General features: G+C 42.2%; 1 protein-coding gene across 4 annotated transcripts in view; it reads right to left on the reverse strand.

Annotated features, from left to right (window-relative positions):
- The window catches only part of OSBP (oxysterol binding protein), a 131866-nt gene continuing 115544 nt past the window's right edge, over positions 1-16322 (reverse strand). For all 4 annotated transcript variants that reach the window (XM_085859547.1, XM_085859546.1, XM_085859545.1 and 1 more), the window contains 5 exons: positions 12948-13051; positions 10620-10715; positions 8777-8955; positions 5822-6033; positions 1-1334 (listed from right to left, as the gene is read on the reverse strand). In XM_085859547.1, the coding sequence (XP_085715673.1) occupies positions 1192-1334; positions 5822-6033; positions 8777-8955; positions 10620-10715; positions 12948-13051 (734 nt within the window). In that variant the 3' untranslated portion in view covers positions 1-1191. The remainder of the gene's footprint in view (positions 1335-5821; positions 6034-8776; positions 8956-10619; positions 10716-12947; positions 13052-16322) is intronic.

Consider the following 16322-nt stretch of genomic DNA (forward strand, 5'->3'; position numbering starts at 1 on the left):
TTGAAAGGCTTACTATTTTTATTGTACATTTGCGATCCAGCGCACATTGTACCCTCAGCATTCGCTGAGACACAGTGATATGCACCAATAGTGTGTATAGGTAGACAGGAACTCCTTGTCTGCTGAAGGAAGCCCAATTAATAACTATGTTACAGATTGTGGTTGGCTTCATGTACCTGGTGGCATTTGGAGGGGTGGGAATCCTGGCATTTGGATGATTCATAAATTTAAGAAACAGGTATTCTATGCGATATTAATGTTAGAGCAAAGGAGGCAGGGTTATAGAGATAGATGTAGTCCAGGAAATATTATACACCACACCTGTATGGCACAGATTACCATCACCAGCTTCAAAAATTTGGACGGATAGAGATATGGACGGATGGAGAGATACAAAGTGGGTAGATGAGAGGAGTTGATAAAAGGGCAGGCATTTGAGAAGAAGGTGGGAAGACAGGCAGGGTATTCTACCTACCAGAAAGACATTTACAACATAAACATGATAATGGTGTTAGAGAAAGAACAAGGAAGTAGAAAAGCAAGATTACGAGCCCAATAGTTTATATAAGCTATAATCACAGGTGGGTAAAATGCAGTCGATGATAAATATCTAATCAAGACAAGAATTTCCATCCCAACCCTTCACCATTTCCATCCCAACCCTTCACCATTTCCATCCCAACCCTTCACCATTTCCATCCCAACCCTTCACTGAATACATGACGACTGGCATGTCATAAACGTGAATATGGCTCACTCAAGGAGTATGCCTCCACAAAGTCACACCATGATTATTTGAGCAAGCGTGCATTTACACCATGTTGTGGCAAACTGGTTCTGCCACAATACACAGTACCATTGACGAGCTAATCACAGTGCGCCACAGCTATCTTCGCACAGGCTGCTATGTCCTCTGGTATGTGTCACAGTTCAACCGGCCAACAGCAACACCACACTGCTCCTCCTCTATTCAGATGTGGTCCAAAAATTAACAATCTGAACGAATGAGCGGGGGTGGCTGGGGGGGGGAACCCAAACCCAAATTCCATTGGTTGCATTGCAGTTCGGCAGGCAAGAGTAGAGAAGTGACAATGAAAACAAAACTGAGAAATGAGTCCTCTTGTTGGTGCATACACGATTCGATATCCTTTCAAAACCACCCAGGATACATTCGCCAGCATATGGGTAATGTCAGAAAATGCTTGGACATAAAGACCAGTCTCCTTTCTCTTTCTCCTCCCAGTAACCACCATTGTACACAGAAGAAATCTCCTTTGTTGCGGCATTCTCGGAGCGCTCAAACCACAACGGTATGTGTGACTCGCATCTTCGACCTTGTGTAGACCAGAGCAGAAAGTAGAGAAAGGGAGGTGAGGAGGCAGGAAAAGAAAGGTCAGAATATAATGCACAACCCATTTTAGTTGGGCATAACTGCAAACACAAAGAATACAACTGGTACCTATAATTAAACAAAACAGACACAAATAAAAAAATATATATTCCAAAACAAAAAGTGTTCCGTGTGGTAGACTTAAAATAAAGGTACTTGTATGCAGTGCTGAGGACAATGGCTTCCCTCCCTGGGTTAGAGATTCCTGCATCCTGCCCTCAACTTACACACATTATGGAAACTAAATTGACATTTCACGAGAAATGTGGAAGTCCACGACCTGCTCCTGTGCTAATGCAGATATTCGTGATGGCCTGCACGTTTTTGATATGCTTTTGTTAGTCTCAAACTGAATTCCGCTCCTTCCTTCCCCCAACCCAAGTACTGCACATTGAGCTCAATTTGAAGCCGTTATGATGACTTAATTCAGTCTGTCCAAGCCCAACCAGCTGTGATGATGGATTGCTCCAATGCTTCGAGGCAAACCTTTCACACATAAAAGGTAAAGTTAAACTGGTGACTTATCGTTACCGGTTCATCACTGTGTCCACCACAATGAATGGGCACTTGGTAGAGATGATTGAACCATTTTCGTCACCGAGAACTCACAATCGCTGTCCTCGCACCAGACACAGGTGCGATATATTTTTCAGGATGTTTGACAAAATAACAAATAACAATTTTTAAAAAATTACCCCCGTGTGGGGGTGACGGTCATCTCTATAATACCACAAGTTCTCAATGTTCAGTTATGACCGGATGACTGCGCAGTTCCACTGTGAAGCTCGAACTGCGCAATTTGGTTGACTCGACATTTTGGCGCGCGCGCACGAAATTATATTTTGAAAATAAATGCCGACGTTAACATTTTGGGTTTTGAAACTTTTGCACCTTCGGCGGAAAATGTATAAATATAAAAGGCTAAAAATGCGTTTTATAGCGAACGAAGTGAGCTTAATACTTAACGCGTGCACGTGAGAGAATAGGAAATAACAACAACAACAACAACAACACAATAGCCTTGGCTATTTGGAATCCGTGTCGTTAGCTATGACTTTTTGCTTCCGGTTGTTGTTAAACGCTGTGCGGTGTATAAACACGATTGGGTTTTATTTCTATCTTGTGAATATTACTTAACACATGCACATGAGAGAATAGGAAACAACAAAAACAACACAATACCTTGGCAATTGTGAATCCGTGTCATTGGCTATGACCATTTTTGCTTCCGTTTTTTGTTTTGTTGCTGGTTTTTTTTTGTTTCCGGTTTTTGTCATGAGGAATGATGTATGCCGGGAGATCATGACCGGAAGTGTTTATTTATTTATTCAATTATTTTTTTCCCAAAGTTAATTTTATACTTCCGAAGGTGATTTTTTTCATGACAGGAAGTGTTTATTTAGTATTTAACATTACCGGGAGTGATTTTGAAACTCTCTCCGGAACTTTTAATTAATTTTATTCTTGACCAGAAGCGATCGTTTATTTATTTATTTATTCAAATATTTTCCCCCCAAAGTTAATTTTAATAAAGATATCTCCCGTATCATCAAAAAATATTTTTTTAATAGTGATTTACATTATTTGTTCGCTGATCCCGAATCCAGGCCGAAGTAACCGGAAATTGCGTCAAAATCATCAGCTGTGCGGCGCATACACGTACCACGGTATAGTTGGCAAGTATACAGTTGTGAACAAGTTTTATGTAAAGTCAGAAGCGAATGCAAGAAGAATTCTACGTTCGCTTCTAGGCTTTGCCTATTCCATATTATTTATATTTCATTTCTCCTTCCTTCCTCCTTTGCGAATCGCATCGGCGTTTTTGGCCATCTTCTAGATCACGTGACGATCTAACGGGAAGGAAATTAAAAAATCTGTCCGGTTAGATACAAGATAATATTTTTTACTATCATAATCAATAAACAGTTGCCGAATATCTTGTAGAATAATGGCAGACTAGATAGGTTTTGAAAATGGCGATTTTTATAACTTACGTGACCTCGACCCTGACCTTCAACCCGGACAAAAGTTATATTGTTGTGCAACACTCATCGACCTCTACCCACATACTAAGTTTCATCAAGATCGGAAAGAAAAATTGTTGACGGAGGGACATTTGGTCTGGCTTTATGAGGTCATCTCGGTAGAGATGACCTAAAAAGGAGGTGGGTTTAAAAAAAAAAAAGCAGGCAAGGATGTCGGCATATAGTTTACGGTCCAGAATGCTTCGGCACTAGGATATAACGACATATTGATGCGCCTGTTATTTATGGATCATGCTGTACTTTGAGATAGCACAAGTGTGTCCAAAAGTATTTATGCGACTGTCCAGCCATTCATACTGCACCGTAGTTATTCTAAATGACGGGAATGAGATTGTGTGCCAATATAAACGATATGCAGGTTTTGTATCAGAGAGAAGGAATACTCATGAGGGGATTCCATTTGGATATGTTAACAACCACAATCTTGTCGGAAAGGCTGCAAGATCTGCTCATCAATGCTAAGGGAGGTGGCACATATATACAGGTCTGGAAAAAAAATAAGAGACCACTCCAAACAAATTTTAAATCAGCATCTCCACATGTATGGCAGCCATTCCATTCCAGTGTCTGTTGAATTCCAACACAGGCACACCTCATTCTACTTAGTGAGGTACTGATTAGGTGATCACCTGAACCGAATCTTATTTAACAAGGAAAAGTATAAAAACCACTGCTGTGGTCATCACTATCCTCTTGCAATAGGACCAGCTGGATGGCAAAAAGAGTGCTAGTAGTACCTCAAAAGTAATTGGAATCAAAAAATAACTATTGACCATGACAAAAGAGTTGAAAAGAAAAGTTTTGAGTGAGGAAAAGAAGGGTTCAATTCTGGCTTTACTGGCAGAGGGATATAGTGAGCGTCACGTTGCTTCCATCCTTAAAATTTCAAAGACGGCGGTTCATAAGAACAAGATCAAGCAGCAGACATTGGGGACAACAAAGCTACAGACTGGCAGAGGGCGAAAACGACTTTCCACTGACCGGGATGACATCAAGTGACCTACAAAAAGAATGGCAAACGGTAGCTGGGGTGAAGTGCACGGCGAGGACGGTTCGAAACAGGCTCCTAGGGGCAGGGCTGAAGTCGTGCAAAAAAATAGCCCTTCATCAATGAGAAGCAAAGAAGAGCCAGGCTGAGGTTTGCAAAAGACCATAAGGATTGGACCGTAGAGGACTGGAGTAAGGTCATCTTCTCTGACGAGTCCAATTTTCAGCTTTGCCCAACACCTGGTCGTCTAATTGTTAGACGGAGACCTGGAGAGGCCGACAAGCTACAGTGTCTCGCACCCACTGTGAAATTTGGTGGAGGATTGGTGATGATCTGGGGGTGCTTCAGCAAGGCTGGAATCGGGCAGATTTGTCTTTGTGAAGGACTCATGAATCATGCCACGTACAAGGTTGTCCTGGAAGAACACTTGCTTCCTTCTGCTCTGCCAATGTTCCCCGACTCTGAGGATTGGTTTTTCCAGCAGGACAATGCTCCATGCCACACAGCCAGGTCAATCAAGGTGTGGATGGAGGACCATCAGATCAAGACCCTGTCATGGCCAGCCCAATCTCCAGACCTGAACCCCATTGAAAACCTCTGGAATCCGATCAAGAGGAAGATGGATGGTCACAAGCCATCAAACAAAGCTGAGCTGCTTGAATTTTTGTGTCAGGAGTGGCATAAAATCACTCAACAGCAATGTGAAAGACTGGTGGAGAGCATGCCAAGACGCATGAAAGCTGTGATTGAAAATCAGGGTTATTCCACAAAAGATTGATTTCTGAACTCTTCCTAAGTTAAAACATTAGTATTGTGTTTAAAAATGAATATGAACTTGTTTTGTTTGTATTATTTGAGGTCTGAAAACACTGAATCTTTGTGTTATTTTGACCAGTTGTCATTTTCTGCAAATAAATGCTCTAAATGACAATATTTTTATTCGGAATTTGGGAGAAATGTTGTCAGTAGTTTATAGAATAAAACAAAAATGTTCATATTACTCAAACACATACCTATAAATAGTAAAACCAGAAAAACTGATAATTTTGCAATGGTCTCTTAATTTTTTCCAGAGCTGTATATATATCTATATACATACATAGTTATATTTCCAAATTGTTCCTGGACATGTGTCAATTCTGGACTTGCAATCACGAGTTTCTTAACCCCAACATAAAGTTAAACATTTTGTGCACACGCGCACGCGCACGCGCACACCCACACGCACGAAATGCAAACCTAAAATACATTTTTCACTCCTGAAGACGTCGTCATATAGGAAGCAAATACGATAAAATAAACAACTTTTAAAAGTCTCAAAGAAGATTTAACAAGACAAATAGAAAAAAAAAAGTTCATAAAATAACAGATAGTCACGTAGATTGTTTGAACTAGTACCTTCTTGGGCAGCTTCGGCCTCACGGCGGCGGCGGGCCGCTCGTTGCTTTTCCTCGAGGCGTTCCTTTGCAGCGTTCGCTTCATCCCATTTTCCATTTTCCATGAGCCGCTGGTCTGGCCGGCAGCGGCTGTCTGTTGGTGCAACACCAGGTTCCTCCTCGTTCAAGGTCAAAGCCAGATCCGTAAAATAGTACATACTGGATGCGTTTGCCCTAAAATGACAAGTCACAAATTCCATTTAATGGTTGAAATGGAAGGAAAACACTGAATGCAAGTGACGTACCAATGTACAAAATTGGCAGTTGGCGAAAAAATTCTTGCGATTACAACAAACATGAAACTTACGTAGTTTTTTTGTTTGTTTAATTGCTCTGAAAATAAGGAAATGCATAAAAGGGCTTTTACTGAGGTACTGATCCAAGGATCTTGGAAGTGTTGTATATAATATTCAAATACAGGACAAAGACATCAAATTGGGAGAACAAAGAAGAATCTGATATTAGGTTTCCAACTCGCAAAATGGTCGCAGTTATTATTGACCAAGTAAATAATGGAAGGCAATCTCTCACCGATGATATATACTCTCATGGAGCATCTAACCATGAATGCCTCTTCGTGGTGGTTGTAACCACAAAATGCAAGTCGGGGGCCAAATCATCCCCACTCTTCGCTGCTGCCCAGATTAGTACGAGTTGCACGGCCACTTCGCCCCATGAACATGCTCACTCCCTATTGTCTCTGCCTCTTGGCCCTGCCTTCACCAAAGTGGGGGGTACACCACCTTGGATGTAGTAGATCTCTGGGTTGCTCCAAGGAGATCGATCGGCTGTCCCCTTACCATGGGCCTGTTTGAGAGACGTGTCTGGGGCTATACAACAGCAACAACTCTCGTGCCCACCCCCCCCCCCGAAACTCCTTTTCTTCCCTCTGCTCACTTCCCCTTCTCACATAGAATTGCATTTTGACCACATGCTCCCCTTTATCTTGTTGAACTCTCAACCTGTTGCCCTCTATCATAAACACTCCATGAAGCCTCGAATTCTGTTTTGGAAAATAAATATACAGTACTGTGCAAAAGTTTGGGGTATTCCAATGACATTCATACTTTAGGGAAAATTCATTAAACTATCAGTAATAACAGTCATGTGTATTTATTATTGTAAATTAACAGCATTTATAAATGTGCATGAAACAAACTCCTGAAGTACATACCAAGAACATTGACATTTTATCGTATCAGTCTTTACTTTGAATCTGCCCTTCGCCTTCTTGAGTGTCATCAATCATTTACTCATACTTCCTGTATATGACTGAAGCACTCTTACAAGAATATTGACCCTGAATGTATTTAAAAATTCCTGCTACAACCTGCAGGGGGCACTGCATGAGTGGCACTGATGCAGCCTTCGGCAAAGGATGTGACTGGAAGCCACATGGTGCATACAAAAGATATGTAATTGAACCGCTGCCCCTTCACTTTTAATACTTTTACTCACACAAAAGTCTCAATATACACAGCTCACAAAAGGCATGTTAACTGCTGTGGGAAGCAAAACTTCAGCGGTAACCATACCTTTGTCAACTTTTAGTTTGATAAAATCCATCGTTTGAAGTGTCTGCCAACACAGACCGACACTGTTCTCAACAGAGTCCAATACTTGTATTACGAAGTTATTTGATTTTGAAATACAATGCGTTTGGTTTTCTTGAGTATCTTATAAAGCTAGGTGGACGACAACGTGGAGAAAACATAAATAAATAGCATACTCTACAGTTGTACTACTTCAAGCGTGACTGAAATAATTACTGCTAAGTTAAGCAAACAAATTGTTTTCAACAAAGTGGAAACAAGATGGCTATTGAACCAGTCAAGAACTTTAATCATTCGAAACATTCAATGTAGACGGCACCACAAAATGCCATGGTCCACGCTCAGTGCTGGCACTCATTACGGATATCAAGTGGAGAAGGGGAAGCAAACAAAAAGACAGGCAACGTGATTAGGGTTGATTAATCTAATCTTCCAGCACCAAAGTTCACCTCATCTACAAGTATCATTACAAATTACAATTGAACGTTTCTGGCTGCATCATTTTGATCAAAAAAAGCAACCCTCAAAGCGTGGCATTTTGAAATTCTATAATGAGATTATGTGGACTTGCATAATTGATAGAAAGGGGATGGTTGCACCGAGTTGCGAGCTTGCAGGTTGCACCCAAGACCAGACATGACTGAAACCGAGGAAGCAAGGTTAGTTCAATATGCACTCATTAAACAATCACAGCTCAAAGAACGAGAGGGGGAGCACTTGGTAGAGTGCAAAACCTCCGCCGCCAATACTGCTGGGTCACTCAAGTGAACCTTATATCTTATTCATTAAATATGACGTCAACAGTGCTGACAGAGTTATAGTTCTTTTCTCCAACATTTTTTTTTTTGGGGGGGGGGGGTGGGGTTGGAAATCACTTAAAACATGTAGAAATGCAAAAAAAAAAAAAAATTCAAATATTTTTTCAAAATGGCCGCCATAGCGGTCATATTGGATTTTGGACCGAGTCCAAAATCTAATGGCATGGTCCTTGGACCATACCTAATCCCCCCACCAAGTTTCATCGAAATCCGTCGAGGAGTTTTTCCGCAATACTGTTCAAAAACAAACAAACAAACAAGCAAACAGAAAGGGGTGAAAACAGTAACCTCCGATCTTCGATGGCGGAGGTTAATAATGGACGGCACAACATGAAGAACTTCAATGTTGGAGACTCAAGGAAGGAGGAAGCTTTTAAAATGCAAATTGATGCAAATATTATTGGGGAATGACACCATTGAAGTTTGCACATCTGTCTCAAGCAACTCGATTTTTTTTGTATGCACTAGACCGAGTTGCCCATAAGAGACACACATCCGTCATGTGGACTTAATCCAATTCAGTGGGAGAAAAAGGATTCCTCTTACGGTAAAGGCCTTCGTTTCCACAGTAGCTTCGCAGGCAGGGTTTGGTAGACGGTTTTTTGGCGACCCTCAGTGCCTCCCTTGCTACTTTGTACCACCTTGGAACACTCGATCTTCTCATCCCACGTGCCAGAGAGGATATAGTGGGCATTTCCCTCTGCATCCATCACCTTGCCAGTGACCTGGTACAAGTGTGGGGAAAAGAGCAGCTCATTCTTGGACCTTCTGTTCAAACTACAAATGACACATCTTAAAAATATAAAGTACATGGACAACCAAAAGACCCAAACGAAAACATTCCTTTCCATGCTTTAAATTGGAACTTGTATCAACGGAAAACAAAACTTTGGAAAAATAAAATAAAAAGCACCTTTTCGTGACCTCTGGCTGGCCTCCAAACCCAGTCGCTGCCTGGGCATCCTCCGTTGTGCAAAGTCCTTCCTTGGTACACCTGAGCTCCTAACCACATACAAAGCTTTCATCCACAGCCTGATGGAGTACTGCTCTCCCCTCTGGGCTGGTGCTCCCACCTCACATTTAGCTCAGCTTCACGCTGTGGAAACCAAAGCTTTTAGGATCATTGGTATCTCCTGCAATGAGGCTGAATCTTTGGGTTTGGCTCTCTCACCACAGGCAGGTCGGTGGGTATTTTTTTGTCTTCTACAGTCTCCTCTCCAGCCTTGCCTCCTTTTCTCTCTCTCTGTGCTATTCTACCCCCCACCCCCCCCCCCCATATTTCCAAGAGTACTCAAGGTCTGCCAGTAACCCCCTTCTGGTGAAACTGCCAAAATCATTACTTATTAAAAAGAATTACTGCTCACCTTCACTCTTTTATTCCTCTTTTTCCCCACCTCTGGAACAAACTCCCACACACTCTTCAATCCCACTCTTCCCTCCAAGTCTTCAAAACAGCTGTTCACCACCACCTATCATCTTCCTCCATCCACAACCATATTTTCTACTCATGTTAATCTACCCCGCACCCACCTCCTTCAAATTCCCTGCTTTCCTTCCCGAAAGTTCCATGTCGAGTAAGGTCCTGAAAGTCCGTAGTGTCCATCTTGTTTACCCCACCCGATCCCTCTCCCTTGCATAGATCTCCTGTCTGTTCCCCACCGTTTTGTGCTTCCCTCTCCCAACCCTCTTGTCTCCTGCTCCCTTTGCTACATGGTTTGTGCGTTAGCTCTTAAACGAGCCTCGAAAATGTATACAAAAAACCCCCCAAAAAAACCAAACCTCAAACGAAACTGCTGGCTTTCATTCGGCATAAAAAACATGTACATTGTTTGAGGAACAATCGAAGAATAGTAATTGTCGAGTCTAATGTCAATGGCCAGTTGAAAGAACAGGTCAGGTTTTTTTTGTTAAACCAGAAGTTAAAGGGATGCTACCAGTCATGGGCAGCAAATTGTCAACGCACGACAAACCTAACTCTTCGAATCACCAGCATCACCCCTCCTCTTCAACACCCCTTTGACAAGCCACAATATCCTGTTACTTTTCGCTTTCTGCCGAAATGACAGCCCTTCAAATGTGGGACAAATAGGACTTGCTCTGCATAAAAATTAATCAAAAATAAATAACCCTGGCATGATATGTGGATGATTATGAATGAAGTAGTCATACATTTGAACCTCGAATAAATCCCTCTCATGGTACAAGTTCCAACAGAAATAAATGAAAACCGTTACCAAACAGCTTCGTAGGATGGGGATACGATTACGTGCACATTTCATTTCGGTCCGACACATCTTTATCCTTTCTGCAACTGATGTTCAAGCTCCTTGTTTGAGACATCTATATATTTATTTGTTTTGGCAACGTTTGCAGGGTGCAAACAAAATACCTTGCGAGGAATGTCTCGGGAGAAATAGCTGTATGGTGTGAATTTCAACTGGCACTTCTCTCTCGTTTGATGGTTCACAATCTCGATATCGCCACTCTGTCATGGAACAAAATAAATAAATAAATAAATAAATGGGAAGTGGATGATTCCAGGAAGAGCAATTTAAAGGTGGAATAAAGCGTAAATGTTAGCGGGGAAAAATACATCAGAGTAAAGTTAAGTTCACTGTCTTAATTGCATATGACTTGAACCCAAGAAATCACTTTCCAAAAATAAAATATAGAACGATGATAGAGACTGAGCAGCTTAGATTTTTTCCCATTCATCAATCAGTGTCCTGTCGCACAAATAGTGTTTCGACTTCATTTACGGTAACCATGGTGGGTGGTTACATGCTGTGCCTAAGAATTGGCAGCATATACATTTGGCTCGTATTCAATTTCAATACTGCTTATCCATTGTGGGATCATGATTAAATGTGATCAAAGTGAGGCAACATGACAAAATAAAAAAATATAAAAAATCCAAACGAGCCAATGTTAAATCAGAGGGCTTCATTATTTAAAACTCACTGGTACCAAATGCGTCATCACCAACCTGGATGCTCGATATTAGTAACCAACGGTTACTCTATTTAGGGTGCAGCACACAATTATGTCGACACGACGTGCACGCAGTTTGCTGCAGAACTCACAGGCAAAGGATGGTTCTGGCTGAGGATACCACGCCTATGTCATTGACACGATGTAATAACCATGATTAGCTGAAATGACCACAATTCAACGAGCATAGGTACAGATGTCAAAACATCATTGCTTACATTAACTATGCTAATGAGTGGTTGGAACTGGGGAGGGAAAAAAATGTGTTATTCGGCTGAAACTTCCCCATACAAGCACTGTGGGAGAGCAAAATGGATCTTCACAGAAAATAGTGAATACAAAGCCATTTTGCCCAGTCAGCAGCACGTGTGTCATAAATAGGGTGTCTGACACTTCAGAGCAGCATTTGCTTACCAGTTCTTTGGTAGAATTGAAGGATTATGCATCGAAAAACATTAAATAAAAGTCGCATCAGGGAAAACAAACAGCAAAACAGGCACAGTACGTATGCATCTACATGGGTGAAACTGCAAAACTTTTGAAAAAAAAAACAAAAAGGAAAGGAACAAGCAAAACCATTCCTTGCTGGGGGTCCAGAGGGGCATTCCCCCACCCAGGGTATAGAGTCCAGAGTCCAGAGTGCTCGGGGGTCCAGAGTACGTGCAACTCGTACTAATTTTGTGCGCTCGTGATAATTGCGAGTGCACTTTATTTACTTACCAATTTTCACGTCCATCTGTCTTTTGTCCCAGGATTCTGCATTTTTGTCATCCTGGACCTTCTCGTAATAAACCATTATTAATATGGTGACTGACCATTGCAGATTTAGCACACGAGAAACCATTATGGCACAGCTTTAATGGCAAATCCCCAGGGGAGGTTAAAATTGGTGATCTTCTCTAAAAAGAGACCAACGGAATTAACAATTCTAACCACCCCATCCAGCAGGGGTCATTAAACATACACAATGCCACGTGTGACTTAACAAATGAGTTTTGAAATTGTTATTATTTGCATTGATAACATTCTAGTACCTGTGCCTGCCACACTTTTGTCATCCACACCCCTCCTCCTCCTCCTCCTCCTCCTCCTCCTCCTCCTACCCCACCCCCCCACCCCATGAAACCCAGTTGAGAGCCTGATGGATATATTTAATGTGGTGGTGGTGCAGCACAGGCATGATGGGCCAAATGGCCTCCTGCATCAAAGTTCCTTGTTAAGATTTATTGGCCTCGTATCAATGTGGTCACAAACTTCATCAAGCCCAACAGACATCAGGTTTTGCAGCAGAATTGTCTTCATGCAATGTTAAGACGGCACTAGGAGGGAACGGCGATGGGAATATCCAACAATGGCCACTATTTTTGTATTTACCGACATAGACAGACGTTCCCCTGCTGAGCAGTCAGCAGACAGCTGATCACGGGAATGAGGTTGCAGGTTTTTGTGCCCGGCTAACTTCTACAAAAATACCCCATTAAAAAAAAATCTACCATGGGATTAATTCACATAATCATAGTCATGACGCGTTAGCATTGCAGCTCATCAGGATGAAATGAGTTAAGAAACGAATCAGCATATCAGAATAGCACCTCGATTTCATGTAATCACGACATGTTTATCTGATGACGAAAATACGGAAACCTTTGCATGGGTAGTTACAAAAACCCAGATTTCCGTACACATATGGAACAGTTGCACCCATGCATCGAGCAATGTGCACTACCTGGTCAATCCACAAGCGACCAACGATGATGTTGTGGACCGTGATCGTGACTTTCTTCCATGTGAAGTGGTTGCCAGAAGCAGGAAACTCCACATGGATTGTACCTAATAAAGAGAGACCATGTCATACAGACAGCACAAGTCATGTAAAGTACACAGCTTAAACAACGAGAGAGTTCATTGGACACAATACCCCATGAATGTTTTCAAGTCCATACCGTTCTTCAATTTTAATAAAATGATTTTAAAGATCGTTGAAAATAAACAAACAAATTCCAGAAGTTTAACGCCATTGAAGCAGTATTACACATCACTATTTATATACACCACCTTACTTAACATGTCCAAGTACTTCAAAACTGGTGGTTCTTGAAAGTGCAAATAAAGTGATTTGTGTTCTGTAGGTTCAATTATACAATTCAATTTAAAGAAAATACAGATTGTAAAAGTCGTATAACTACATAAATTCTGGAATTTACTGCCATTTTATCCACTGTCCATAACACCTCATTGAACACATGACACTAGTCATTCGTGCCTGTTGTGTGTCCTTTACGGCCTCCTTAAGAGCAGTAAGTTCTCTGTTTGGAATGATTTTCAATGACTGCCAGGAAGGCAAAGTAAAATTTTTTATCTCACTCCTATCTGCGCATGTGAGATCGGGATGAATTCAGAGACAAAGTACTGTTAAACAGCAGGTTTGTTTTCTGATTCATGTTCAAAATGTAACAATCTATTGAAATCAAGTGGCTCCTATATCATAAACTGACGTTTGTAGATGGATGGACATGAACCAATTGCTTAGTCCTGCTTTTTACTTTGCGTGCATAGGTCAATAAATTACAAACCATTTTGTTCTCCATTTTAAGACTTGACCCTACATGTCAGCGCACGTGCGCACGCACGCACGCACGCACGCACGCACGCACGCACGCACGCACGCACGCACACACACACACACACACACGGTTTGCCATGAAGCAAGATGACAGAGTTCAGAAGACCTCATCTGTCATTGTAAATGGATGTAAACCAGGCATCATTTCATGCCGCAACCAATCAAACCTCAAAATATATTCACACAAGAATATTATTGTAAAAACATTTTTTTCCAGCATTCAGAGCAACAATCATTGCTTGTTCGAGGCTATGGCCATTTTGATTAACGGTCATCAAAAATTTCCAAAGAATACCCTTAGGGCTTGGGGCATACACACGGGAGAGCAAGGTGCAGCCCAGAAGTTTGGTAAGATTTCACAAAACTTAGAGGGAATAGTTCAGTGACAACACAACACAACACGTGACATACACTGCACAGATGTACAATATATATAACTAAATCTATACGTATACATACATATGTATATATATATATATATATATATATATATATATATATATATATATATATATATATATATATATATTGTTACAGGCCAGAGGTCAGGTGAGAAGACCACCAGTGGGGGAAGCTATCTTGGGTTTCCACCAGACTCCCCGGAATTGCAGGCCGTCGCACACGGATAATTCCGTGACGTGGTGGGTCGCTAACCGACCGTGAACGCCAATAACTCAAGCACGTGACCTAGGGTCGTCCGTCTGTGGGTTAACTGAGTGACCTAATTAATCAGGTGACTGTAATTCTGTACGCCTTGTCCGAACCAGATCACTTTACTGGATCAGATGCAGCCGAGCGACACTACCAAGGACGTACCGGCAAAAAGGAATGGATTATTGGGAATAAAGTCCCGGCTAAGTTAGGATATGGACCATGCTGGATCAATGAAAGAAAATAAAAAAAAAAGATGAGCTGGGGACATTTCTACAAAGGATTTAACAGGCAGGCGAGGAAAGATATGTGGCGCAGTGAATGTTGTTTATTGTTGTCTGTAGCAGGAATAGGAAGAAAAGTGTGGTGTCACAATAATCAAGCAACTTACAAAAGCAGACACAGAGCAGAGTTATCCCAATGCAATTCTTGTACAATCTTAACTTAAGCGAGGACAGGCACCATACCTAACACACACACACACACACACACACACACACACACACACACACACACACACACACACACACACACACACACACACACACACACACACACACACACACACACGATGAAGAGGAGTTGAAGAGAAGTTGAAGAGAAAAATAGGAGAGGAGATGAGGCTAACAGTCTCTCAATACCTTGCACGATTGCCCGACCGCTCCACCAATACGTTTTTGGAGGGGGGGGGGGTGATCCACTGGGCGATACCTCCCTGACAGCTGGCGCAACGTCTCCCACTTCGTGGAACTTCGAGTCGCTAAGCGTCGATCCAGGGAGATGGCGCGCCCGACAGGCGTGAAGGAAGGACTTTGGGCAGAGTTAGAAGGTGGAGTTCGGAGCAATGGGCGGATGGGTGGAGTCAGCAGCAGTGGACGGTGAAGAAGGCGGAGTCGACGGTGGAGTCAGAAGGCAGAGTCCGGAGCAATGGGCAGATGTGGGGCGTTAGCGGCAGTGGGCACTGAAGAAGGGGCGGAGCCAGCAGACGAATGGGTCGGTTGTCACTCCCAGGCCAGGATGAGCAGACAGGAACGACGACACGAAGTGGCACTTGAACTGGAACTGGAATCAACCAGCAGATGGGAACGCAACGCAGGAAAGACGACCACAAGCCCAGGATGACCAGACAGGAGCGGTGAGCAGGAACGACACACTTGCGGCTCCGCGACCCGTCCTTTTATAGACCCCGTGGTGTGGGGCAGGGCGATGATTGGAAGCGATGTGTCATCACCCGAATCGGGCGCTCTGGTTGGACCCCGGCCAGCACACAGGCCGGCCGCCATGACCGGAAGCGGCTCCACTTTACTTCAAATACCCTAATTTTTAAATCAATGGAATTACAAACTATTAGAATATTTGTCTCATTTACCAAATACCACTATCATCTCCGTCTCTATTGCTGTCTCCACTCCTGCCTGAACTTATTTCTAGCCGGCCCAACATCCAGTGTTTTAGATTCAATGATTCACGAAAAATATGTTAGTTATTTATTTAGTTATTATTATATTAAATTAGGGTATGGTGAGATGCGAATCTGTACACTTCTGAACTTCCAAGGTGAAAATGGACTGCATTTTCGAACTCAGTGGGGTCGATTTACTCTAAGAAATATTTAGACGGACCACAAATTAATTTTCGATTAGAAAATATCGAAATGAGTAGGATTAGTTAATCAACTCCAGTAATGATAAATCTTGTTTTCGGTCATATTTTCGAAATGGTAGTGAATTCAATGTCGGTGCAGTCATTTCTTGGAGTAAATCGACGCCATATAATTCGAAAATGCACTCCATTTCCACCTCGGATATCCAGACGTACCCGTAATCG

Source organism: Eptatretus burgeri, chromosome 16 (assembly GCF_056783735.1).
Source record: "Eptatretus burgeri isolate ZD-2024b chromosome 16, Ebu_testis_v1, whole genome shotgun sequence".
In the NCBI taxonomy this organism is placed as follows: Eukaryota; Metazoa; Chordata; class Myxini; order Myxiniformes; family Myxinidae; genus Eptatretus; species Eptatretus burgeri.